We start from the raw sequence: 27,977 nt of genomic DNA, 5'->3' as shown, positions 1-27,977 counted from the left end.
AGTTTAGGCGGTGTTAAATATCAGGTTAATTTCGCTGCTTCGTTTCTTTCTGCTCGGTTTCTTGGGCTCGTCTTGTGGTTCCTCCCGGCTGGCAAAGCACGCTCTTCCTTAAGGAGAAAAGTGCTCTTATGTGGTTAATTTCAAGGGTTCCATTTAATCCGCAGCTCCAATTCCTGAGCGTCCTCAAACCTGGCTAATTAAAATCTCGATTTAAAACCTGACATGGTGAAATGAAGATGATTTCATGCAGTCTAATCGTTGCTGCAGGTTTGCGCTTTCGACGGATCGTTATTTCCATGAATCATCCGAGCGACCGCTCTGGATGTGTTAAAAGTTTCTTGAAGGGCGCTTTCGTTTCCAGACTTTCTCCTCGCCCCCTCCCTTTTTTTAAATTAGAAAATGAATGAATAAGGCCCTGAGATCTTTCTTCCAAACGCACGCATCGGAAGCCCCCTTCAATTTCAAGACGGCTTGGCAGAATCCAAGTGTACGACAATCTCTTAGAATAAATGCAACAACAACAACAACAACAATAATAATAATAATAATAATAATAATAATAATAATAATAATAATAATAAAATATTAATCTCTACGCAGGACCGAGAGAATCTCCATGCTGAAATCACCCTGCCAGCCATTATATTTAATACTGAGCTAGGTGAGCCAATGGTCCCACTCAGTCATCTCTCCTTATTGTTGTATATTAATAATAATATACAATAATAATGTATTAACACGACAGCCACCTGTGGTTGCAGGTGTGTTAGTCCCACCTAGCGAAACAAACAACACCCCCCCCCCCAAAAAAAAACTCTTACATGTTCTCTCAGGGAATGATTCATCGCCCTGGCTCTGCTAAACTTCAGATATCTGGTTTTATTACGGTATTGGTTTTATTTTGTCAACCGCCTTGTTTTTTGTGCAGCGAAAGGCGGTCTCCAAAGTCTTTAAAATCAAGACTTCGGCATCTGTGTTTCAATACTGGCAGGCGAGATTTCTTGCTTTAGAGAATCAAGAGTTTAAGAAGCGGCTAGTCGGGTGTGATCCCCCCCCATTTTTTTTTTACCAACCCCAGTGTTAGAGACAGCGGGGAAACGGTCAACTTCGCCTGGGATGGGAGGCACCTGTGTTGTAGGCTCCGGCGGGAAGTTCTCCTGCGCAAGAGCGCGAGGTTGATTTGCAGGAGAACCACCGGCGGATTTGTGCACCGAGACGTCACCTTGACGGTCTCTTAAAATCAATTGTGCGCGTGCAAGGTCGGTGTTTACGCCGATCGCTTGTGATTTTTCTACTCAAAGGAGTCCATAACTGGCTTTTACTTTTCGCGATCAGAGACACTTCTGGTCATAAACGTTGTGGGAAACGTCAGGATTTTAGGTAAAATTTCCATTATATAGCACAATAATAATAACAACAATAACAATAAAATATAATAATTATGTATTAGAAATTATATCTATTATATATTCACGCACACGTTCAAATCTCCCCCTTCCCCCGTTTAAGTTTCTGAGGGCCTCGATCCTCGTGTACACACACGCAGCCAATCCACGTCCCCCACCCAGCAGATCCTTCAGCATAACAGAACACAGCCATCCAAGCAAAATCTGGCAAACGATAAACTAAAATAAAATCATCGGTTGGATCCAGACCGAACTGGTCCCCTTGAATTACAGTCTTAACAATTTAAATCGCTCAAGTCACGGCTTAGTTCCAACTGATTTCGATGGCAACTCCTCAAACCCCAGCCATTGTCTACTCTGAAGCAAGCCCCATTTGACTCCCTGGGACTTACTCCCAGGTAAATGGTGTGCTTAAATATAGCATTTGCAGCCTTAATCTCAATCCAGATTTACGCGTGCTCTAATTGATGGAGAAATATTAAGGCTTTTCTTAGACTGACTGGAGGGGCGGTGTTCCATTTTCTTTTCCTTCGTGTTTATATTTATTAAACTTTTTTTTTTAACGTAGACACAGGGTCAGGCGCCTTGATTTTTCTTTTCAACTTAAATTATTCCTTAAGGGCTCGGCACTTTAATCTTTCTGACTAGCTGACATCTCGTACTTCGTGGATTGCGTGTAGGCGGTCATTATTTAGGTCTCTCCTCGTCTATCAAAGACAAGCGGCGTCTTCAACCGGTTTATAAAACCACAAGAATTGTGTATTATTATTTTTTTAAGGAGGGGAAAGAGAGCTTACTTTTCACTTTGGCGGGGTTTGCGCAGGAGAACTCCCCCGCTGTTTTGCACTGCTCGATTTCAAGCAGATGAGAAGCGCGCTCCTACGCGCGTTTACGCGCAAATAACTCCCATTGAGTCCAACGGGAGTGAGAGCGCAGTTTGCGCGCCCCGCGCGCTCTTACTCAGGAGTAAATCCCATAGGAAACAAATGGGGCTTCCTTCTCAGTAGAAAAGCCTGCGATTTCGGAGTAGATCGCTTTGTCATTTCCTTCTGAGGACCGTTTCCGGTAGAAAAGGAGCGGACAGGAGCAGTCTACTCAGAAGTAAGCCCCATTGAGTTCAAGGGGCTTTGCTCCCACGTAAGCACGTGGTCGGTTGCAGAATAAACTGGCAAAAAAAAAAAAAAAAAGAGGGAGAAGCGAATTATATTTAATAAAGGTTCGTGCCCAATACTCGCCAGTTAAACTGGAGCCTGCAGTTAAATTAGTGAAATTCGGAGTCCCCACCTCCGCAAATTGTGTTTATATTATTATTATTAATCCATTTGAATCCAGGTATTTTGGTTTAACCAAGCAAGGCCGATCGCGTTTATTTGATAACATCAACCGGTTGTGTTGGTATCAACAGAAAAGAAAAAAAACCTGAACAGAGGATCTTCTTGGTGAAACTGTGTGCGTGTGTTTTAACTGAGATCAACAAAGTACAGCCCTAAAAAAAATTCTTACAAATTTCCTTAGGGGAAGAAGAGGGGTGGGGAGGACCACGTGGGCGGGCCCAGGTAACCGAACACCCTGCACTCCATGCAATTATTGGCCCTGGAACAAATAACTTTCTTCACCTGCAAAGCTCCCGCTCCCGAAGTGACTGCGGCTTGTTTACTTTGAGATCTGTTGCGACTCCGGGATTGACAGCCAGAACCGACGCTTGTTTACCGGGAACGAAGGTCTCCCGGGCTTGACAGTCCCGAGAAATGACTGCATCCTTTACTCAAGAGTAAATCTGACCGCCTACGTCGGGATTTACTCCTGCGTAAGTGGACACAGTGGTGCTGTGGTCTAAACCACTGAGCTTCTTGGGCTTGCCGACCAGAAGGTCGGAGGTTCGAATCCCTACAACGGAGTGAGCTCCCGTTGCTCTGTCCCAGCTCCTGCCAACCTAGCAGTTGGAAAGCACACCAGTGCAAGTAGATAAATAGGTACCACTGCAGTGGGAAGGTAAATGGCATTTCCATGCGCTGCTCTGATTTGCCAGAAGTGGCTTAGTCATGCTGGCCACATGATCTGGAAGCTGTACGCAGGCTCCCTTGGCCAGTAAAGCGAGAGGAGCGCCACAACCCCAGAGTTGTCCGCAACTGGACCTTATGGTCAGGGGTCCCTTTACCTTTACCTTTATCTTTTAAGTGTGGACATGGGTGGCGCTGTGGTCTAAACCACAGAAGGTTGGCAGTTCGAATCCCCATGACGGGGTGAGCTTCCGTTGCTTGGTCTCTGCTCCTGCCCACCTAGCAGTTCGAAAGCACGTCAAAGTGCAAGTAGATAAATAGGTACCGCTCTGGCGGGAAGGGAAACAACGTTTCCGTGCGCTGCTCTGGTTCGCCAGAAGCGGCTTAGTCATGCTGGCCACATGACCCGGAAGCTGTCTGCGGACAAATGCCGGCTCCCTCGGCCAATAAAGTGAGATGAGCGCCGCAACCCCAGAGTCGTCCGCGACTGGACCTAATGGTCTGGGGTACCTTTACCTTTAAGTGTGGATAGGGTTGTAAGCCTTTCGTCGCGATCCCTATCCGGTTCTAGAAGTCCAGAGCAGCTTGCTCTCGAGGAAAACCTTCCTTGGAGGTTTTCAAGCAGAGCTTGGGTGGCCATCTGTCGTGGATGCTTTAGTTGAGATTCCTGCATTGCTGGGGGTTGGATTAGATGACCATTGGGTCCCTTCCAACTCTATGATTCTATGAAACAAGCTCAGGCCGAAACCCCCTTCTAATCTAGCTTCCTGGTGTCAGAGCTGGCCAACCTTGTGCTTATGGGATGCCCACACAAACAGAACAACCTGCTCCATTACCCTCTCTCGTCCCCAGCATACTGCCTCTGGTGGCAGACATAGAACATAGCCATAATGTTTAGTAGCCATGGAAAGACTTAACTTCCATTAATTTGTCTCTCCTTTTGAAAGCCATCTAAGCTGGTGAACATCGCTGCACCATCTTACAGGAATGTTGTGCTTTAAACCACATGCTGTTAAATTTAGTGGGAACTGGGTGGCGCTGTGGGTAAAACCTCAGCGCCTAGGACTTGCCGATCGCATGGTCGGCGGTTCGAATCCCCGCGGCAGGGTGAGCTCCCGTCTTTCGGTCCCAGCTCCTGCCCACCTAGCAGTTTGAAAGCACCTCTGGGTGCAAGTAGATAAATAGGTACCACTCTGGCGGGAAGGTAAACGGTGTTCCGTGTGCTGTGCTGGCTCGCCAGATGCAGCTTGTCACGCTGGCCATGTGACCTGGAAGTGTCTGCGGACAGCGCTGGCTCCCGGCCTCTTTGAGTGAGATGGGCGCACAACCCTAGAGTCTGTCAAGACTGGCCCGTACGGGCAGGGGTACCTTTACCTGTTAAATTTATTCCCCTTTGCTGGCTGGGGTGGCCTTGGGTTCTAACCTTACAAGAGGAGGAAAAATTGCTCCTTATTATCCACTTCCCCCATTCCATGCAAAAAATGTTACACAGTTCCATCATGTACTCCTTTACTCTAGGGTTCCCCCCAAAAAAACTAAAAAAGAAAGCAAAAAAACCTAGAATCTTAGAATTGTATTAATAATAACAACAATAATTTTATTGTTTATACCCTGCCCAATTCCAGCAGTAAGGGACGCGGGTGGCGCTGTGGGTTAAACCACAGAGCCTAGGACTTGCCGATCAGAAGGTCGGCGGTTCGAATCCCCGCAACGGAGTGGGCTCCCGTTGCTCAGTCCCTGCTCCTGCCAACCTAGCAGTTCAAAAGCACGTCAAAGTGCAAGTAGATAAATAGGTACCGCTCCGGCGGGAAGGTAAATGGCGTTTCCGTGCACTGCTCTGGTTTGCCAGAAGCTGCTTAGTCATGCTGGCCACATGACCCTAAGCTGTACGCCGGCTCCCTCGGCCAATAAAGCGAGATGAACGCCACAACCCCAGAGTCGGTCATGACTGGACCTAATGGTCAGGGGTCCCTTTACCTTTAATTCCAGCTGAAGAATTGGAAGGAACCCCTTGGTCATCTAATGCTTAGCTTTGCACTTGTGCTAGCAGTTTTGTTGCTGCTCCTCATGGTGGAGTTTTCTCTATCCCCTAGATATTTTTGGTTGTGTTTTTCTGAACCCTTTCCATCTCTGCAATATCCTTCCTGAGATGAGGCAGCCAGAACTGTTCATGACCTACCAAATGGGGGTCTCACCTTAGATTTGTACAAGGGCATGATGATATTACTGGCAGTTTAATTTTCAGACCCTTTCTAAATAATTCATTTTTTATTATTATTAAATAATTTTTTAATTACATTTTCCATTTTAACAATCCAATCCAATCACATTAAATATTCCAAATTATACAAATCATATAGTCCAAATATTCTGCCAAATTATAATTTTTGGGGGGGACTTCCCATGCTTCAAGTTCGGGGGGGAGGGGGGCTCTGATCCTTTCTAAATAATTCCTACCTTGGAATTCTGCTAGGATCCCAGCTTTTCCATTTTAAGCTTACCGGTATTTCTTTGGAAGTCAGTGGGCCTTACTCCCAAGTAATGGCAGTTGTGCAGTGTGGCTCTGCCTTTAGTCAGAAATCAGCCCAGACAAGCATGCATAGTATTTTGCAGCTTTATAATGCAAGCCTGTACATGAATACTCATGAACAAGCCCCATTGAGTTCAGTGGAAGTTGCTGCTGAGTAAGTGTGCATAAATTTGCAGCCTTAGACTTGAAAGGCAGGTCTGCTTCTTCCTACTTTCTGTACGTTACCTGAATCCCATCACCCCAGTTGCCATTGTTGTTGTTTTTTCCAAGTCAGTGCAGTGCTTGAGTCATTTATTTATTTATTTCACACACACCCCCACCCCCCCCACACAAGTTTTAATACTAATATTTTAAAAAGAAGCTTTAAGTGCTGTACAGCATTAAAAATTGAACACTATTATTGTGTTGTTGTTTTTTTAAGAAAATAACCGATACAACATAAAAAACTGTAGTATAAAGTCATATAAAATCAGAATTTGGGGGATTTCGAAAAATAAAAATGGGATTCAATTTTATGGCCCAGGAGAAACGGAAACCTGTGTCTTTAGAAGGTGTCTGACGCAACTGGTAGTTGCTGCTTCAGGTTTCTGTAAATCCTTTTAGAGAGGAATGTGGATCAGGTGAATTCATTCCAAGTTTGATTACTGCAAAAGCGACAGAGTCCGCCCCTTTCATAAAGTCCGGTAAGGATGCATAGGATCAGATCCCACATTGTTTCCGGGGTGTGTGTGTGTGTGTGTGTGCTTCCCCTTCCTCATTTTAGAAGATTCTCACACCTGTCTTGGATCAAATATCCTGTCCAGTCCTCCTGTTGGTCTACCAAGATGTGAAAATATAACACAACCACAGGGACTTATTTATCTGCCCAATTCAACAGGTGAAACTTCTCTGAGCCGGAACCTGTGGTGATGGGCTAAAGCTGTACCACTTGCATTTCTGCCTTACTGTGTCGCTCTGACAGAGAGCTCTTGCATTGTAAAAAATAAAGGAAAGTAACACACCCCGGAAGAATGTGGAGTCTAAGGTGACCAAGATGAGCTCATAAAGATAGAAATCCAAAGGATTAAAATGTCCAAGCTCTTGTTATGAATTTATGTTCTAGGAAACCAAGATTATGAGAAAGGATGAGCTCTAGCTATGTTACTCTAGTGGAGTGGTTCTGTTAATTGGCAAGGATATGCTGTGAAATGTGATCCAGTGGAATATTTATTAAAAGTTATTACTGGGTATTATTAAGTAGTGTTGGTATGATCCTCATCTGTATGGTTTGTCATACAGAAATTCAGATGGTAATCAGGCTGCAAATAAAATCATAATGCGTATACATAATATTGCTCAGTGTTAAGAGTAATTACAGACCTAGTAATCCTTGCAGTGGCCCTACAGGGAAGGGCAATATAAGCAGAGCAAACAGGGGAGGTGGCAGGGAATAGTTGCTACTCTCAGGCACCCACTTACCCGAGAGTAAGCTCCATTGAACTTGAGGGAACTTACTTCCAAGTAGATGTATCTAAGATTGTAACCCTAGGCACATTTATTTGGATACGCTATTGGGATGATGGTGGTGAAAGCAAGATAGGAACCAGAAATAATATGAATTTGGGTGTGGATTTGAGTTTTATCTTAGGAAACTAAATTCTCTGCCTGGTGGATTTTAATATTCTTTCTGCTGTCTCTATCTCGGCATCATTCATGCTAATGAAATGGATCATGTCCTCTTAAGATCAACTAACACGGATCTCTTACCAAGATAGGAAAGATTTATTGGCAAACATTTGGCTATGTTTTACATAACATAAAAAGCCAACAGTATTATTATTATTATTATTAGCCAACAGTATTATTTATATGCTTTTACCATCAACATTTATGTGTCTTGGTGGCTTTTAACCATATCAGGTGCCAAATCTTATGGTCTAAACAGCAACCACGGCAGTTTTCCAGCCCAGTTCTATGTACATTTATACTTAGGCATGAGTATGCAGATTTCAGTAGGACTTAACTCCTGTCCGCATTTTGGATTTAGGACCACAGACTTAGGCTATTGTTTTGTACCCGCCAACTGAGGAGGAAGCCCCATGGAACTCAATGGGACTTGTTTCTGAGCAGAGGTCTGTGTCACTGCAGTGCTTTGCACTCTTAACGTGAGAGGGAAGACAGCAGGGCTTAACTTCTAACTTGGTGCTGCACAAAGATGTTTTGAGAGAATGAAGCAGGGAGAATTGTGATGAGAAGTTAAACCTCCAACATTTGATTTTTAAAGCATTAAAGGTGGCAGGGGTGGAGAAGCTCCCCTGCCTAAATAGACAGAATAAAATTGAAAAGAGATGGGGGGAAGTTTGTGTGTGTGTGGAGGTGGGGAGACACTATTATGATTTTAAATTAAATAGGGGAATTACCATATTTATTGCTCTATAAGACTCACTTTTTCCCTCCTAAAAAGTAAGGGGAAATGTCTGTGCGTCTTATGCAGCGAATGCAGGCTGCGCAGTTTTCCCAGGAGCCAGAACACCAAGAGGGATTGCTGCTTTCACTGCGTAACGATCCCTCTTGCTGTTCTGGCTTCTGAGATTCAGAATATTTTTTTTCTTGTTTTCCTCCTTCAAAAACTAGGTGCGTCTTGTGGTCTGGTGCATCTTATAGAGCGAAAAATACGGTATGTGCCTGAAATGGGATCCTATGGGATCCACACTGAAGTCGGCAGTTGGAGAGACAATAGCAATGGGTCCCAAGATCCCTTGCAATATTGCAGGTAGATGCTCTTCAATGAACAATGGTAAACATGAATTCTCCAGAATTTTGTCCCATCCCACATCTCTCTCCTAGACTATCCTCCTTGTTTCTGGCAATGCACCCCAGGCTTGTGATCATGGCAGCATTGAGCCTCTGGCACAGCACAGACATCTTTGTGCCATGACAGCAGTTCTTAGGCAACAGGGCATCTCAACCCCCTCTGTGCAATGCACTTGCAAAAAATTTAAAAGCGAAGAGTCAACTTTTTTTTTTTTGCCCAAAAGAAGCAGCTACTTTCTTACAGGGTGTTACTTTGTCATTTTGTTTCTTTGCTAGTTGAAAAACGCAACAAAAACATGTGGCTTTCTTGTTGTTTCAAAAACCATCTGCACACCATACATTTAAAGCACGGCCACCAAAGAATTCTGGGAACTGTAGAATTTGTTAAGGGTGCTGGTTTGGTGAGGCTTGAACTACAATTCTCAGAATTCTTTGGGACAGGGCAATGTGCTTTAAATGTATGGTGTATGTGCAGGAACACACAGAGAAAATGTGTGTCTTTGTGCGCATACCCCTAAACATTTTGTGAATCTAAGTTTGGCCTCAGTGAGAGGCAGTATTTCAATATGAGTAGGAAAATGAGAGTACCCCCTCAACTTTTTGTTTTTTTAAAGAAAAAAAAAAAGCACTGTTTGTGCGTATACGTGTAAAGCCACTTTGGCATCTAAGCGGCATATAGGTAAAGAAATAATAATTAACTGTGTATATGCACATCTTGATAGTTAAAGGGAGCGGCCGTTTTTTGTGTGATTCCCCTGCCCTGAATCTTTCTCTGACTTGCCAGAACTTCTGTCTTCTGCAAGTGTTTGTCTTCTCTATTGTGGCTTCGACAGTAGCACATGGATGTGGTTTATTGAGGCGCCTAGGGAGTGTTCTTCGTTAAGCCTAACAGCTTGTCTTTTGCTTTGCACATCAATTGAGCTTCTTAATTAAAATTCACCCCGGTGAGAATTAAGAGCCGCACTGCCCAGGGACCTCTCCCCCCTCGCCTCCTTCCCCTGACACAGTTTCAAGCCAAGATGAGGGAAAACAAGGCCTCTGATTGGACAGCGACTCTTTCCTGAAATTGTTTGCATTTTTTGGACTCTGCTTTCTTCTCCTCAATTACTCTCTCCTCCTTGGGGGGAAAGGAGCAGGTTTTTAAAAACAAGGAATATAATGAGGAATTTTTTTGCATAATACAATCAAGTCTGGAATTTTTATGCAATGTCGGGTTGGAAAGAACTGAGAATGTGTGCTAGATTTTCTGTTCCCATTTAGAAAAAAGAAGACGACCAGATTTGTTAAAACAGAATAGGCTTTGCAACTCCAAAGCACAGAGGAGGAAAAATGATGCTGATCAACCACGCATTACAATCCTTAGGTTTTGTAGTTGGTAAATGATTTTTTTTTTTAATTGCCTGTTCTCCATGAGACTGCTGTAAAAAAGGAGAGAGATGTGGAAAATGTGAATTTCTAAAGTTGAAAGTTTTGGCATAAATGGAGGCTTTTTGTCTAAGTGCAATTTCTGTGCAGGGTGGGTGATTTTCATGGGGCTGTGACTAGGGAGGGAAGGGTTAAATTACCCTTCCTCCTCCTAGTCCTTTAATGCACCCTCTATGCATTAAAAGAAACCCAATGAAAATTGCTTATCATTAAAATAAAATATTGCTTATCAAAAAAATTGTATTATCCTTACTCTTAACGCTGATGACATTGAACACTTTGAATTTAATGTAACATGGCACTGAGCCCTTTAGTGTTATAATGATTTTATTTCCTTCAGAGATGGTTTTATTATAATATATATAATTTTGTGGCACAGACTTGAATTTCACAGAGTTGCATCAAATGGACACATTTTGATCGTGGAGCTTTGTATATGCATGCAAAATGTCCTCCAAACTCCCCTACGCTCATCTCCTCTGCTGTTGTTCACTGGCTGATTGGCAGCTGTTTCAACATATCATTCCTTCTAGTTGTTGCCTAAAGTGGAGCTCCTTTTTCCTGGTCATGTGATTGAGACTTGGCCACCGTGAGGATGTCACAGGACTATCATGTAGCCAATCAGATCTGGCCAGCGCTATCATGTAGCCAACCAGATCCTGCCATGTGCTGACATCACAAAGCCAATTCATGGCAACCTTTCCTGCCCTCGCTCTGAGCGAAACCCTTTTAACCACACCGGAATTGCCAGGCAAGGGAGAGGTACCTACAGGTTGCCAAAGCTTCCCTGGAAAATTACCTTTTGTGGGGACTCTGCTCGGTTTCAGCCAAAGAGCTGAAGGTGCTGGATCCTGTTCCTGCTCTGGGGCTCCAGCCTCCAAAATGCTCCGTTCTGGAGGCTCTGATGGCTACCAATGGCTCCTAGCAGCAGCTTCTGCCCAACTACCATTGGACAGGCAGCCTGGGTTCCTCCTTGCTGGCAGGGCTCCTCCACAGTCAGTGGAAAACTCCCATCATCAGAGCCAGGCAGGGCTGGGCAGGGAGACACTTCTACCACATCCAACATTTCAGGCACTGCCGGATTCACGTACAGTGGTACCTCGGGTTAAGTACTTAATTTGTTCTGGAGGTCCGTTCTTAACCTGAAACTGTTCTTAACCTGAAGCACCACTTCATCTAATGGGGCCTCCTGCTGCTGCCATACCGCCGGAGCACGATTTCTGTTCTCATCCTGAAGCAAAGTTCTTAACCTGAAGCACTATTTCTGGGTTAGCGGAGTCTGTAACCTGAAGCGTATGTAACCAGAGGTTACTGTATAAGCTAAACAAGCTATAGCTTAGGGCCCCACTTTCTTGGGGGCCCCCCAAAAAATTAAAGGAAATAAAACAACTGGATGTGCATTTCCAAAATATACGATGAAAAACATATAATATAAAACCTACATACAGCAACAGTGTTTTGCGTTGTATAGGCTCTTATGATGTAAGTAATGGGCCCCGCCTGCTAGCCTGCTCCCTAAAACATCACTGGTTTGCTCATTTCTATATATAGGGTGCCTACATAAAATAGGTATTTTATGATAAAATACATATTTTGTTATGTACAAATGGCTTGAGATACCTATTAGGTCCATAAATTACCATATAGCATATATTCAACACAAAAAAACCAGTGACAATTTGTTGTTGACAAAAGACAGCTGGACATATAAAGGGCCCCATTACCTTCAGTAGCTTAGGGCCTCATCAAACCTAAATCCGGCCTGATTTCAGGTCAGGATTAGATTGCTCTGTTAGTTCATTCCTTCAACCCTTTCTACCACGATTTCTCTTCCTATCTGTTGAAGAGGTTTAATCCCATGCTCAGTTCAGAAACACCTTTATGCAAGGAGATTTATTTTGTCATAAAATGTTAATGGAGGTGCCCTCCTGTCGCCTCCTCTCTTCTCCCAGCTGCCCATTAGACTTGTGTTTCGGCAGGGCTTAAATCCTTGCACAGTGTTTAAATGCTCCAAGTCCCTTAAGCAGATTTGGGCACCTTTTTAAGAAGCACATTGAAGGTCCATATATCATCACATCGACACTGCAGAGCGGGTTAATGGTTGAGGGTCTCTCAAGGGGTCTTGGGAGATGTAGTTCTGTGGGAGTGCAGAAAACTCACTCAACGTTGATGCCCTATTTCTCCGATGAAAATAGGGATGCCCTAAGGAAAAGCGGGACATTCCGGGATCCAATCAGAAACCAGGACGTCTTCTGTAAATCTGGGACTGTCCCTGGAAGATAGGGACACTTGGAGAAAGGTTGCTTTACGTCCAGAATTTCCCAGACGTAGTGGGGATTTGGCCATCGTTTGCAGTGTCTGGGTGGGGATCGCTGGAATGTCCAGGGAAATCCAGACGTATGGTAACCAGTGTCGAAAAAGTAGTTTTTGGCTCAAAATAGCTTTAAAAAAACTTTTGTTTCCAGATTTTCACTTTTTGAAACATAGAATCATAGAATCATAGAGTTGGAAGAGACCACAAGGGCCATCGAGTCCAACCCCCTGCCAAGCAGGAAACACCATCAGAGCACTCCTGACATATGGTTGTCAAGCCTCTGCTTAAAGACCTCCAAAGAAGGAGACTCCACCACACTCCCTGGCAGCAAATTCCACTGTCGAACAGCTCTTACTGTCAGGAAGTTCTTCCTAATGTTTAGGTGGAATCTTCTTTCTTGTAGTTTGGATCCATTGCTCCGTGTCCGCTTCTCTGGAGCAGCAGAAAACAACCTTTCTCCCTCCTCTATGTGACATCCTTTTATATATTTGAACATGGCTATATGTAACTGAACGACTGCAAGGAATCATAAAACCCACTGACAAATACCCCTTCCTCTTGGTTCATGTGGGAACCAATGACACTGCAAGCAATAGCCTCCAGAAGATCAATAGAGACTACAAGCTCTGGGCAGGAAATTGAAGCAATTAAATGCACAAGATGGACAGATGAGATGACAACTGAAATATTCAAATATATTTGAATATTTGAACATATCAATCCTAACTTGGCGGTTCTGTGATAACATGTAAGCCCTGATTATTTCCTCTACAATATTGTTGTCCACTGCAATGGGAATCCAGTGGCACACAGACGACTGGCCTGCTTTCCCCTGAATCACAAAGATCACTGGGAAGAAGCATTGTGGCACTGTGAAAATTATACAGTTTTCAAGATTCTCCATAGCTGCTAGAAGCGATGACAATGCAGGGCTTTATATGTATAATGAGGAGGCAGCCATGCTCTGTATGCCTGACGGCCTTTGTATGTTTGTGTTACTGGAATCTCAGCCCTGTTCAGATATCCTTGCCCACTGCTTGATGTACTACCCAAGTGATGACTTGCATGTTTAAAGGAGCCTTCAAAAGACAGATGACAGCTACACTTTCCAAGGGAGGTAGTCAGTAAGGGATGTGCAAGAATGCCCGGTTCCTGACACTCATTTGATCCACTTGGTCATTTTAGGGTTTAAAAAAATGTCTGCAGCTATTTTCTTGCCCCCTTAGCCAGTGCCTGATTTACGTATAAGCTAAACAAGCTATAGCTTAGGGCCCCACTCTCAAATCCCTGCAGATTTGTGAATTAATATCTCAGCCCCTAGGAGTTAGTACTAGAGTGTTCCTGAGTGTACACAGAGAGCCACATGCAGTCACCACAACCTGCCCACCTACCATAAAAATTGAGACTTTTGTGTCACCTCTCCATTTAGGAATTACGAACTGAACTGTGACGAATTGGAACAGTGGGCATTTTCAGATTTGTTTTTGCACCTGCGGGTTGACATGTGAACACAGTGCTTTTGAGCACGTGCAGAGTGCTTTCTTCACCTAACTGCAGTGGTATAGTTAGCTAATTTTAGACTCCAGACTCCATGCTATTATTGAGGGGTAGATATAGAGATTCCAAAGGACCTTATAAAATTGTTTATGCATGCTACAACCGCAGCTAGAACGGTATTTGCCCAGAGGTGGAAAGAAGACATTATTCCAACCAAGGAAGAGTGGCCGATCAAATTAATGGACTATGCCGAAATGGCAAAATTAACAGGTCTAATAAGAAACTACAAGGGGGAAAGAATTACTAAAGAGTGGGGAAAATTTGTGGAATATTTGAAAAGTTCTGGCACCAGCAGGGTTAACCTAAAACCAGCAGTTTAATAAAAAATGATTATTAAGAGAAAGAAAAGAATAACTTAAAGAGGGAGTTATGTGGAAAATGCAGTATATAAAAAAACTAAAACTAAAGAAAAAACCACAAAAGGATGGGAGAGGGGCAAATTCATAGCTGTTCTGGATTACTTGTGAGTTATGTGTCTGGTATTTGTATGTTTGTAAACTTCTGAAAAACCAAAAATCCCACCAGAAACAAAAACAAACAAACAATGCTATTATGGGGGGGGGGGGCAGAGACTCTCTTTAGAAGTTAGTGGGTTTACCTTTGTTCACTTCAAAACTGGCTCTCTTGGTCATTCTGCTGACTGGGGGGACCCTGGGTGTCTGCCCCAAAATCCTGCTTGATGGCATCATCAAGGTCTTTGAGGACATCAGGGGCTCTGAGGTAGATTAAGATTCCTATACCACCCTCTTGGAAATCGATTCCACCTCCTGTGCTGATGCATTCACCAGATTTCAAGCACTCCAATCAATCAATCAATCAATCAATCAATCAATCAATTTAATTAAAAACGCACAAAACGGCTGATTTGAAAATTTAGTTTGTGTGAATAGCAGTGTTTTCAGCATCAAATGCTAATGAGCAAAACAACAACAACAACAACAACAACAGATGGACTAGCTACCACAAAGCACCCGTTTCCAAATACGCCCTTCATCACTCTATACACATCTTGCAATCTTATGATTGTACAATCCTCACTGGGAAGGGAAAAAAAAACTTTCCTGGTGCCATTTCAAGTAAGGGTTGAAGAAGATGATACAAACACAGATTTCTTTTTTTAAAAAATGTATTCTTTATTGAAAAATTCAAAAAGTACAAAATTACAAGTGCACAGAGTAAGATAAGACACGAAAAAGAAGAAGAAACAAGAAATAGTACCCATGTAGAAAACAAAGCAGAAAAAAAGATGTTGTATACATTAAAAAAGGGGGTGGAGGCTTGTTATTGTAGTTAACCAGACCTTAATCTAATACGGTATTTATGAACTGGAAAAATAAAAATGTATCTCTCTTTAATGATTGGATGGAGAATAAGGATAAGCTTGCAACAAATGAACAAGTTGTGCACAAACGCAGACTTGCCATGGACAAATGTAAGGATATTTGGAATTCGTTTTTATAAAGATGTAACCACAGATTTAACAGGATCCCACCACACACACCATCCTGATGGTTGCATGCATTTATCCTAATCCTGGATAAATCCTTGTCTGGTTATATGTTAACAGTCGCTGGAATTGGGCCTGTTACTTACTTCCTTTTCCCTTTTCCCTTTCTATTTGCTTTCGAAGACCTTGAGAAATCGACCATCATTGAGAACGGCGAAATCCGTATCAACGGCAAAGGCAAGAAGATCCGCAAGCCACGCACGATCTACTCGAGTCTCCAGCTCCAGGCCCTCAACCAGCGCTTCCAGCAAACCCAGTACCTGGCGTTACCCGAGCGAGCAGAACTAGCAGCGCAGCTGGGCTTGACCCAAACCCAGGTGAGATGTTGCAAATGTCCTGTGGTTCACTTATCTGTAACATAACTTCCCCCACCCCTAGGTTTCTAGGAGTTTTAGGTGTGATCTACATGTAGGGTAAGGGACGCGGGTGGCGCTGTGGGATAAACCACAGAGCCTAGCACTTGCTGATCAGAAGGTTGGCGGTTCGAATCCCCGCAACGGGGTGAGTTCCCGTTGCTCAGTCCCTGCTCCTGCCAGCCTAGCAGTTCGAAAGCACGTCAAAGTGCAAGTAGAAAAATAGGTCCCGCTCCGGCGGAAAGGTAAACGGCGTTTCCGTGCACTGCTCTGGTTCGCCAGAAGCGGCTTAGTCATGCTGGCCACATGACCCGGAAGCTGTACGCTGGCTCCCTCGGCCAATAAAGTGAGATGAGCGCCACAACCCCAGAGTCGGTCACGACTGGACCGAATGGTCAGGGGTATCAGGGGTCCCTTTACCTTACATGTAGGGTGGCCTGGTGAGAAAAAGGGCTTTAATACTTGTGTAAAAAAAGAAAAAAGAAAAAAGTAAAAGTAAAGGACCCCTGGACGGTCAAGTCCAGTCAAAGGCGACTATGGGGTTGTGGCGTTCATCTTGCTTTCAGGCCAAGGGAGCTGGCGTTTGTCCACAGACAGCTTTCCTTCTTTTTCCAAAGAAAAGGAAGAAAATAAAGAGGAAAGGAAAGGAATGGAATGCAAGGCCCTTTATCACAATTATATCTTAACCCTTATTCCATGCACAGAAGAGTGAAATCTCCCAGCCCTTGCTTGGGAGCTCCTCCCCCCCCCCCACTTTCCCCAGTCTCCCACCCTGGAATATCCTCTCTGCCCTGCCCTCACCCAGGACCCTTCATCTTCTGCCCATCACCTTCCTGCATCTTCATTAATCCAAGATGGGGAACCTCAAAAAGCAGAGCATAAATATAAATAGGACCAGGACATTTTTTTCAGCCAGTTCCAGCTCAGTTCCAGCACCCCTCAGATGGATGCCATTGCCATTATAAGAGAATGAGGGAGGCGTTCATGGTGAGTTCTGGCACCTCTTTTTCTAGAAAAATAGCACTGGATAGAATGAACAGAAAGAAAACAAGAGTTAGAGATCATAGAGAGGTAAGATACCCCCGCAACCCCTGCTCTTAATTAATACATCCAGGGCCAGATTTAGGTTTGATGAGGCCCTAAGCTACTGAAGGCAATGGCGCCCTTTGTATGTCCAGCTGTCCTTTGTCCACAACAAATTGCCACTGTTTTTTGTGTTGAATATATGCTATATGGTGATTTATGGACCTAATAGGTATCTAAAGGCATTTGCACACAACAAAATATGTATTTTATCAAAGTAATTGTTGAAATGAAATACGATTAAGAAGAAATATATGAATAGTGAAATACAATTAAGAAGCCCAAGTTTGAGAAACAAGGCACCATTGTATATAGAAACGAGCAAACCAGTGATATTTTAGGGAGCAGGCTAGCAGGTGGGACCTATTAGTTACATCATAGGAGCCTACACAACACAAAACACTGTTGCTGTATGCAGGTTTAATTTGTTTTTTTTTAAATATTTTAGAAATGTACATCCAAGAGAGTGGGGCCCTAAGCTATAGCTTATTTAGCTTATCAGTAAATCTGGCACTGACTACATCACACTAGTTGTGATAGTCCAGTCTCTCTTTTGTAGCTATGTAGTAACAGTAGTAAGGTAAAGGTAAAGGGACCCCTGACCATTAGGTCCAGTCGTGGCTGACTCTGGGGTTGCGGTGCTCATCTGGCTTTATTGGCCGAGGGAGCCGGCGTACAGCTTCCGGGTCATGTGGCCAGCATGACTAAGCCACTTCTGGTGAACCAGAGCAGCACATGGAAATGCTGTTTACCTTCCCGCTGAATAGGTACCTATTTATCTGCTTGCACTTTGACGTGCTAGTAGAAAATGCAATAATTTTTCTGATAATTGAAATTGGATTGAAATGTTATCGTCGTTTCCCATTCCCTCCATTTCTGAGCTTATGGCTGCGTGTGTCATTCGTTTCGTAGCCACAACTGCGCAGCCTACGTTCGAGAAAGAGTTGGCAGCAGGCTTGAGAGGTTTGCGGAAGTACAAGAAATGCATTTAGGGGAGGGTTCATTGCGTAGTGTGGGACCCAATAGCAGCCGAGCATGCACTGAGCACGCTCAGTCGCTGTGGAATGCTGACGGACGGTTTCAGGGAGGTGGTGGAAAGTGAGGGAGCGAGGGAAGGGAAGGGAGAGGCTGGAATCCTGGGCAGCAACACTTTGCACCGGTGGTGACATTTTATTACGCAGGTGTGAGTGACTGTGGCAGGTGCCGAGCAGAGTGAGGTGTTCTCTGCCCGGAAGGTGTTGCGCTCTTCCTTAGGCAAGACACTAATGGAGAAAGCTCAGGAACATACAGGAGGATTGTGGGAATGGGGTTGAGTGGAAATGAAGTACGAGGTTCCCCCCTGTGCTGGAAATGCTTCACCTGTTGAATTTCTGGCTGTGCCCCCAGTATTTAAGAAGCACGGGCTCCCTGCCAGGATGACAACAACCATGTATATTCAACTGGTAAAGCGTATGAACTCCCCTTTTGATGCGCCAAATCCAAAGGCACGGTCCGGTGATGTCTGTTTCCACGTGACTCGCACTGGAGTCTCGGCCCCTGGGTTTTGCCCATGCTTTGGGAGATTTTAGGGGAACTGGCACCATCGAAAGTTTCTTCCACTCACCCAGAAGCCCTTCCTCACAGGTGGTTGAGCAGCTTAAGGAGATCTCTCGAGACAGACAGATGTCAGGGGTGAGCCCAGAGCCAGAGGCATAAAAAAGATTTATTTTTATTTAGGCAGAGGAGAGAGTCAAGTAAGAACCTGCCAAATCTGCACACTGAGAACTTGTGGGGTGGGTGAGGGCAGGGAATTGTGTTGTAGGGCTGTGAAGCATTATAAAATGGGGTTCTTCCTCTGTGCGATATCAGAATTAGCAGGTAAACCAAACGTGAATAGGAAAAAAAAAGGCAGCAGTTTGTTTTGGTCTCTTTCCGAGGAGCTATGGGCTGAAGCACATGGAATATTCCAAACTGAATAGCTCCCCCAATTGGCTGCTTGGCAGATAAAGGTGCTATATGTGTATTTCACAGAGCCGGAAGGGGCCATAAAGGTCATTTAGTCCAGCCCCCTGCAATGCAGGAATCTTTTCGCCCAACATGGGGCTCAAACCCACGATCCTGAGGTTAAGAGGACTCGTATTATGTCTTAAAATTGACACTCCGCTCGCTTGTAGAAACCTCAAAGCAGTTTACGAAAAGATAAAGCAATGAAATCAAGAGAGAAAAAATTACAACAGCGCTTTAAAATGTACAAAAGTTAACATGCTAAAACAGATTAAAATTAGAATAGATTAGCCCATGGAATTTTTGGCTTTCGGGCAGGGGAGGAGTTGGTGTTCTGCAACAAATTCTGGTTCCGCAGTGGAATGAAAGAGTAACAGCAAAAGTCAGGACTCTTGCCTCAGTGTGAGGCACTTGTGGAAACAAGGATTTTAGATAGTGTGCAAAAAGTTCCTCTATACTTTGGACACCACAAGCACCCTCAGCTTGCACACTTAGACACTGTGTAGCGTCAAGTTCAGCCAAAATAAGTAAACAGGATATTGTTTGTATCGGCTTGTATCTGAGTAGGCTTCAAAAACTCATTTTGTTCTGTTCAGTGCTTTATTTTTGTGTTGCATGTGCTGGTCGTAAAGTGTGGCTCCTATTATTATTATTATTATTATTATTATTATTATTATAATTACCTGTTTTACCCTCTTTAAAAAAACGTTTTATATGATCCATTGAGTTTTGTTTTACATTCTCGTGAGCTTCTTTGGAAAGGGTTTCTCCCCCTCTCAAAAATAAATAAATAAACTTATTATACAAATAAATTGTCTTCCCAGGTGCACCAAATATGAGCCTATACTCTTCTCTTAAACTTCATCAGAACCAAAGAGGTTTAGTTTTAGGCCTTGAACAAGTCTGTGGGGTTTAGCAGCTGTGATGCATTTATGCTACAGTTTTCATACACACCATGCATTTAAAGTATGTGACTTTCTGTAAACTACAGTTTCCAATATTTTTCACAGCATTGGGGCAAGTTTCACAGCATTGGCCCCTCCCTTCCTTTAATAGAGAGAGAAAGAGAGAGAGAGAGAGAGAGAGAGAGAGAGAGAGAGAACTTAGTATGAATATAATGTTGTTTTTAAAAATTGAGTCTTGTCGCCTAAATCCACTTCCTCATGGTGGACAATATATATATTGTAGTCCATGGTGGACAATATATATATATATATATATATATATATATATATATATATATATATCTTTTAAAAGAGAGCTCGAGGTGGTTTCAGGGAGTCTTCGCTTCTTGTGGGGTGCACATTTATTTTCTCCCAACCTCCCTTCTGGACAAACAGGTTTGGCAGGTTTTGGAGACAAAGCAACAACCTGCAGGACCTGTTTTTCCGAGGATGAAAGTGGGACGAGTTCTTCACACCATGAGCAAGGATCCCTCTTCTGAGCCACCCTTTCTCAGGAGAAAATAATCTGTCCCAGGCTCTCTCTGTTTGTATGTTCAATAATAAAGGCTGATAGTGCAGCTGGAGCAGAAAAAACTTCCTTATGCCAGCATTGTCTACCCTTGTTGGCAGAAGCTCTCCAGAGTCTCAAGCAAAAAGGGGGTTTTCACATCCCTGCTAACTGGACATTCTTTGATCTGGAGATCCCCGAGATCTAGGTTGCATCCATACCATATCTTATACCACATTGGCTTCTCCCAAAGAATCCTAAAGGTTAAGGGACCCCTGACGATTAGGTCTAGTCGTGGCCGACTCAGGGGTTGCGGTGCTCATCTCACTTTACTGGCCAAGGCAGCCAGCATACAGCTTCCGGGTCATGTGACCAGCATGACTAAGCCACTTCTGGCGAACCAGAGCAGCACACGGAAAGGTCGTTTACCTTCCCCCCGGAGTGGTACCTATTTATCTACTTTCACTTTGACGTGTTTTCGAACTGCTAGGTTGGCAGGAGCAGGGACCGAGCAACGGGAGCTCACCCCGCCACGGGGATTCGAACCGCCAACCTTCTGATCGGCAAGTCCTAGGCTCTGTGGTTTAACCCACAGCGCCATCTGCGTCCCCAAGGAATCTTGGGAGGCCATAATTTGCAAAGGTTGCAGAGAGTAGTTAAGAGATTTGTCACAGACAGTGGTGTAGGTAGCCACTCGGGTGCCTGGGGTCTCCTGGGGTCTCAGGAGAGTCGCATGGCTCAGGCACGCTGCAGGCACCACAGTGTGATGCCCAGTGCCCCCTGCCTCACCTAGCTACGTCTCTGGATTGGGCAGGTTCATGGAGGAGGGGGCTGTCGAAGGCTACTAGCCATAAAGGCTGTGCTCTGCCTGCTTAATTGGAGACAGCAATGCTTCTGGTTTCTGGAAATTGCTTGAGGGGAGAGTGTTCCTGCATTGGCTAGGAAGGGGGCTGCGATGGGAGTTATTTTTTCAAAAACACACATTTTTTGCCATTTTGTCACCCCCCTCAGTGATGACACCCGGGGCGGCCTGCACCCACTGCACCCCCCTTCCTACGTCACTGGTCACAGAGCTACAGTTCCCAGAACTCTTAGCAAACTACGGTTCCCAGGATTCTTTGGGGGAAGCAGTGACTGCTGAAGTGGTATAAGAGTGCTTTAAATGTAAGATGTGAGCGTGACCTGGATTTCAGACCTCCTGCGTGCAACATAAATTCTCAGCCATTGAGCTATGACCCATTAGCTTCAACCTGGCCTTTAGCCCTGGCACCTATTTTAAACGCTCACCAAATGGAAGGTGTACAATAAGTCTACATATTTTCTACCACCTCATGGCACCAGCTGGGGCAAAAGGGAGGTGTACGTTGCTGGCAGGGTATTAGCAGTGCATTTTAAATTGTTGTAAGCTGCCCTGGGACCTTGGCATTGAGGGCAGGTAATAAATTAAAAATACATATTATTAATAATAGTGGAATCACAGTCCCAATCCTTCTGGCTGCTTTTCACTTATGAGGAACCAGTTACTAGGAAGATTAGCCTCCAGTGAATCTTCTTTTGAATGCAAAAAATTTTCCCCCAAAGTTACAGGTGCCTTGACACTAGATTCTCTCCCCCCTCCCCATTGTTTCTCTCCTTCTGTATTTTAAACTATTACCCAGTAATATATGACAATCCATCTGCTCCCCCTGCTACACTGCACTCCTAAGTTTTCAACATGATGAGCCGGGGATAATGTAGCACATAAGAAGGGAAGACTCTGGAGGGATAAATCACATATTTTTCTACTGCTTCTCCCTCCAGTAGTTTTCCGCCTCCTCAAAATGCCCTGAAGACCAATGTTTACACTTTGCCCTCTCTGATCTTTCCACAAATGCCATTGTGCAACCAGCTTTTTTTTGGGGGGGGGGGGGGGAGAAGAAGGAAGAAAAAGTGGGGGAGGAAAACTTCTTGAAAAAGTTAGCTGGGGTCAGGCAGCAGCAGAGCGTATTAAAAAGGCAAGTAGGGGCAAGTACCTGCTGGAGGTTGCCAAAATATGCAGCATGCTTCACAAGCCCTGATCTTTAATCCTTGCAATAGCCCTAGGAGATAGGGCACGATTATTCCCATTTTACAGACTAGGAAATTAAGGCAGATGGAAAGAGGATTATGGCATTGGAAGGCACCAAGAGGCAAGGCAACCCCAGCCCCTTGCCTTGAGGCAGGATTATCCATTCACCGGCTCATCACAGGTTGACTTAAAGCGTTTGGAAATTTCTGGCCTCAGAGGCCATGCCACATGATCCAATAGGTACCAGGCTGCAATGAATTCTAGGGTATCCTTCTCTAGATGCAGTTCCTTTATTGGCACAATCCCCGCCACACATTACTGTACTGCTGCTTTGAGTGTCAATGCCTACCCTCCAACTCTCCAATGAAAATAGGTAGGTTCTATTCCATAATAATAATAATCTTGTTATTTATACCCTGCCCATCTGGCTGGGTTCCCCAGCCACTCTGGGCAGCTTCCAACATATAGGTAAAGGTAAAGGGACCCCTGACCCCCTGTTTTTCTCCCAAGAGAGAAAAAGATTTGAGGACCCGGTATCTTTTCCTCCATGGGAGAAAAAAGCAGCTGGGTGGGGTGGGGTGGGGATTCTGAGTGGACAGCTGGCAGAAAATCAAACAGCTAATCGCCTCCTTACCTTGTTCATCTGTTTTCAGATACAGCCTTGAGACTTTTTTTTATTTTAAAGGGGTGCGGGTGGCACTGTGGTCTCAACCACTGAGCCTAGGGCTTGCCGATTGGAAGGTCGGCAGTTCGAATCCCCATGATGGGGTGAGCTCCTGTTGCTCGGTCCCTGCTCCTGCCAACCTAGCAGTTCGAAAGCACACCAGTGCAAGTAAATAAATAGGTACCGCTCCAGCGGGAAGGTAGACGCCGTTTCCATGCGCTGGCCACATGACCCCGGAAAAAGTGCCTGCGGACAAACATTGGCTCCCTCGGCCAGTAAAGCGAGGTGAGCGCCGCAACCCCAGAGTCGTTCGCGACTGGACTTAACTGTCAGGGGTCCCTTTACCTTCATTTTAAAACAGAATCACTCTTTTGGAGGGCTAAGGGCATGTGTGAGAGAAAGTCCCAGCCCACAAGTAGAAGTCTTTGCCCTGATGTGAGGGGCTAGTTGAATCTTACCAGCAATGCCACCACTTTGCCCTTGGTGGAAATAGTACCAGGACAGTGCCATTCAAGAACATTATACACAAGTGGTTTGACATAGGCATCCCCACACTGCGTAGGAGCATAGGATCAGATGTCTTAAGCAGAGTCAGGCCACAGGTAGGACCAGTAATGGGCTTCCTTCCTGCATGAATGTTACTCCAAGTCTGAGTGTTTGGCTGAGTCCATATATGGCAACTTCAACACAGACTGGAAAGGGAAAGGAATGCCAAGACAATTCAATACCTGGCAGAAGTTCTGCATCCAAATTTTGACTTTTTCGAATTTTTCCAATGATTTCACATTTGAGTTTCAACTTGAGTGCTGCTGGAGAACTTTAAGACAATCGGAGCAAGTGTTGACTTGCATATTCAATATTCGACCGCACTACAGTTCTTGAACCTAGCACTATTCATAAATGCAAAGTGGGGGAAGACCTTTAAGATGAGAAATATATATATATATTTAGCAAGGGCGTTCAAGAAGGAAGAACTTGCTTGATGACTTTTCCCCTTTCTTTCTCCTAGCTTTGTTTCGCTTCTCTCAACTGGTTGTTGACCGAAATAAATTTAGGCTGCTTCTCTGCATGCTCTGTTTACACCTTTCCCTCTCTGTTATCGCAGGTGAAGATCTGGTTCCAGAACAAGCGTTCCAAGTTCAAAAAGATTATGAAGCAGGGCTCCAGCATCCAAGATGACCACCTCCACAGTTCCTCATCCTTGTCCCCTTGCTCCCCCAACATCCCCCCACTCTGGGACATCCCCATGGCCTGCAAAGGCCCTCCCCTCCCTCCCAGCAGCTACATCAACAGTTTTGGACCTTGGTACCACCAACCGCAGCACCAAGACGCCATGGGGAGGCCTCCGGTGATGTGACGAAAGGGGCGCTGGCAGCATCAGCCCATCCGCGATGTGTCTCTTCCTCCAAAGTGCTGATCAGGGTCCCTGGAACAGGCAAATGGAGGGCGTGGAGTTTGGAGGGAGAAGTTGGCTTCTTTGAAGGAATCACCAGCACTTTCCTCTTGGTGAGAACATCCCTGGCAGGAGATGGACTTCAAACGGACATGTCCAGGGACCAAATCTTAACAACGATGGCAGGTTGTGTGAGGCAAAGTTAGGGAAAGAACCCCCCCAGCTCCGAAACACGAATGGAAGGTCAGGGTCCCATTTGAATCGGCGTCTCTTCATCAGGGATTTTACAAGAGAGGTGCTTGTGTGTTTTTCGTTCCAAAGATAGGCTCTTGGGTGACACGGACCTTACGTCAGATCTAGTTGTGTTAGTAAGAGGTCAGGTTTCTGCCATATTTCCCCCTCTCATCCAGCAAGGCTTCTGTGCCTTAAGCAGTATTGATGGAAGACAGGAAATAAACAGGTACTGGTGTTGCTGGTTTGGAGGTTCAGTGACGGGAGGACTTTATCTGTTGTATTTCTGCCTTGTCCTGCAGAGGCTCAAGGCACAGGAGCATTGCCATCTTTATGTTTCTCTTTTTGGGGCAATCCTAGTTAGTGTAGCAAGGTTTTGAGCTGCACAAAGATCTACTCCAGGCAAGGACCTGAGAGAAGGAATGATTAACTGGTCAAACAGGCAAGAAAGCTGCGCTTGGAGAGTTCTTTTTATTTAAGGGACTAGTTCTAGTTCTATATGTCTAAAAAGTTTGGGTTCTTCCCTTTACAAAACAAACTAGTTCAGTTCACAGTTCAATTCAAGTCCGTCCAAATCCTCAACAACAACAACAACACACCAAAATAAACCGATTCAGAATGTTACAAGCTGCGGTACTGGACTATAGAATATACTTAAGACTCAGAAAATGTCAATGCACACACAGAGAGTGGAATGAGAAATTGTTTCATTTATTTCCCCCCAAATATTATGTTCTACAAACGTAAAGGCCCAAAGAGTCTAAAATATAAAAAATAAATAATACAAAAAAAGGGAGAATGAACTAGAAATCATTCAAAGCTCTACCCCATAACAAACTTGATTTTAGTTCACCTGTTAGTTCTAGGAATGGCTTTCGGCTTCAGAGATTTTGGAACCAATTCAGTGAACATTATAAAATCAAAACAGTTCACTCCATGCACTGTAGGAAAGAGAGCCTAAATATTGGCATAATTTCATAAAGGGGAGGGGGGCAAGGATACATGTTAGGCTGGATATTCTCATGGGGTTAAAACTGGCAAGAACTTACCCGTCAAAATTGGTTCAATTCACCTTCTACCTGCAAAAGAAATTGGTGATAGTTCTAGGTAGCCAATTCCCATAGAGCCGCAATTTGCTAAAAGCAGGGGGGAAATACATATATTTTTTAAAATATCCAACTGCTTTCTTCAAAGCCAAATTTGCTTCCATGTCTGTCTGTACTAAAATATTTTTTCATTAAAAATTGTGCTAAAGCCAGGATTATGTTTACAGTCAATGAAACGTTTGTGGAATGTAATCTCCATATTCTCTCCCCACTCCCATATTATTATTATTTTAAGAAAAAGGGATCTTTCATATTTGTTTCAGCTACAACATGAAGTCTCTCCCCCCCACCTCCAGCAAATAACTGGAGGCTATTTAACTAAACCATTAAAAGAAAAAAGAAAAAACTAATTTAACTTTTCTCTCTCCCTCCCCCCCCCCCCACTTTGCCAAGCATAATGACATTTTTATTTATTGAAATACAGCTTTTGGTATATTGTATTGTTTTCAATTTATAAACAGAATGTAAAACTATAAATATTTTTTTTTTGTACAAACAAACGCTGTCAAGCTCCTCCTTTATCGTTCTTGTAAAGCAATAATTCCCCTCATCCTTGACTACTGATCCTGTTAGCTAGGGATGATGGGAGTTGTAGTCCCAAAACAGCTGGAGGGCCAAGTTTGGCCATGCCTGTTGTAAAGTTTGAATCTAGAAAATAAATGGAGACGACTGTTATGAGTCTTCAATGCCACCATTCCATAGCTGTCAACTTACAGATTTGAAAATAAGGGACCAGCAGCCTCGAAAATAAGGGATCAGCAGCCAAAATAAGGGATTTTAGTCAACCAGCTGAAATATGAAGTTAAAAGGGACCAGATAATTTGGGAGAGCAGTGCCGGTTTTTAGCCCTTCATTTCCAGAGGTTGCTGCTCAAGACACCAGCTGATGAAACACTGCAATTAAATAATAACAAGCAGCAACCACTTTTCGCGCAAAACGAAGTCCAAGCTACGAAGATGCTGCTGCAGTTCTGTATCTTTTCTCTCATGCTCCATCTGCAGCTTTCAGTTCCATCAGGCGGGGCGGGAGGAAGGGGGTGTGGGAATAGCGCCCGAAGTAAACCCGCAGATCAGACCATCTATACTAGTCTACCACTACAAATCTATGGGAGAAGCGCTTGCGGTCCTTCCTCCGCTTTCCCTCTCTATGGCTAGCCCTTGGAACACCTGCCCGTGCCTTTGCCTCCGCCTCCTCCTCTCTCTGAACTGCTTTCTCTATGGTTGCCCTCACTCTCCTCTCAAGGCTCCTCAGCAATTCATAGGCCATGCCAGGCTGCCCATCTCATCAGGGTCCTTCGGTGGTGCACCCACAGTACGGCCTAGCGGGAGCGACGGCCCCAGGCAGAGATGCTCAGTTCGGTGGCCGCAAGGAGGATGGCGACGGAAGGGCCTCAGGCTCCCACCAGTCTTGGCAGGGAGGGGCTCCCAGGGACAGAGGCTGGTGAGAGAAGGCCGGAGGGGGGTGGGCCAAGTAGCCAAGCAACACAGTTGGAGCCTCCCTCCTCCACTCCTCGCTGGCTGGCAGGGAGGGGGGAGGGAGAGGAGCTGCTTCCTTTGAAACCCGGGAAATTTAAGGGACATCATCAATAAGGGACACGGCGCTGGGATAAGGGAGTTTCCCACCAAATAAGGGACGGTTGAGAGCTATGCACCATCCCTGCAGACTCAGTTATTGCATGGAACTGGATCTCCAGAGACACAATGCCATGCTCTGATTCGGCAGAACCCGGCAACTGCATAATGAGGAACCCCATAGGGCAGGCAAAGCCAGTGTGTGGCAGCAGCAAGAGGCCCCATTAGCTAAAGTGGTACCTCAGGTTAAGAACAGTTTCAGGTTAAGAACAGACCTCCAGAATGAATTAAGTTCATAACCAGAAGTACCACTGTACTTGGATTTTCCTTCAGCATGATGGCACCCCCTGTGTTTCTTTAGAGACAGGCAAGGTGTTTTCGCTTATACCCACCAAAATCAATTTTTGCCCAAGTAGGATCCCCAGCTCTTGAAATAATTAATTTTTTTTTGGCCCAGAGACAGAGCTTGGCAGGCTCAGAAAATGTTCTGCTAGCAAATGAAAACTGCCAGTGTCTTTCACCGGGCATAGCATGACCGTACGATAGCAGGCCATGCAAGATC

At 44.6% G+C, this 27,977-nt stretch overlaps 1 protein-coding gene across 1 annotated transcript in view; it reads left to right on the top strand.

Moving 5' to 3' along the window:
* Positions 1-26,069, top strand: part of DLX4 (distal-less homeobox 4) — a 34,257-nt gene extending 8,188 nt beyond the window's left edge. Inside the window, exons 2-3 of the mRNA XM_083408440.1 lie at positions 15,656-15,849; positions 24,220-26,069. Of these exons, the coding sequence (XP_083264566.1) occupies positions 15,656-15,849; positions 24,220-24,471 (446 nt within the window). The 3' untranslated portion in view covers positions 24,472-26,069. The remainder of the gene's footprint in view (positions 1-15,655; positions 15,850-24,219) is intronic.
* Positions 26,070-27,977: the final 1,908 nt, after the last annotated feature.

The sequence above is a fragment of the Podarcis tiliguerta genome (assembly GCF_965153285.1).
Source record: "Podarcis tiliguerta genome assembly, chromosome: 13".
NCBI lineage: Eukaryota > Metazoa > Chordata > Lepidosauria > Squamata > Lacertidae > Podarcis > Podarcis tiliguerta.
This window is presented reverse-complemented; position numbering and strand designations above follow the sequence as displayed.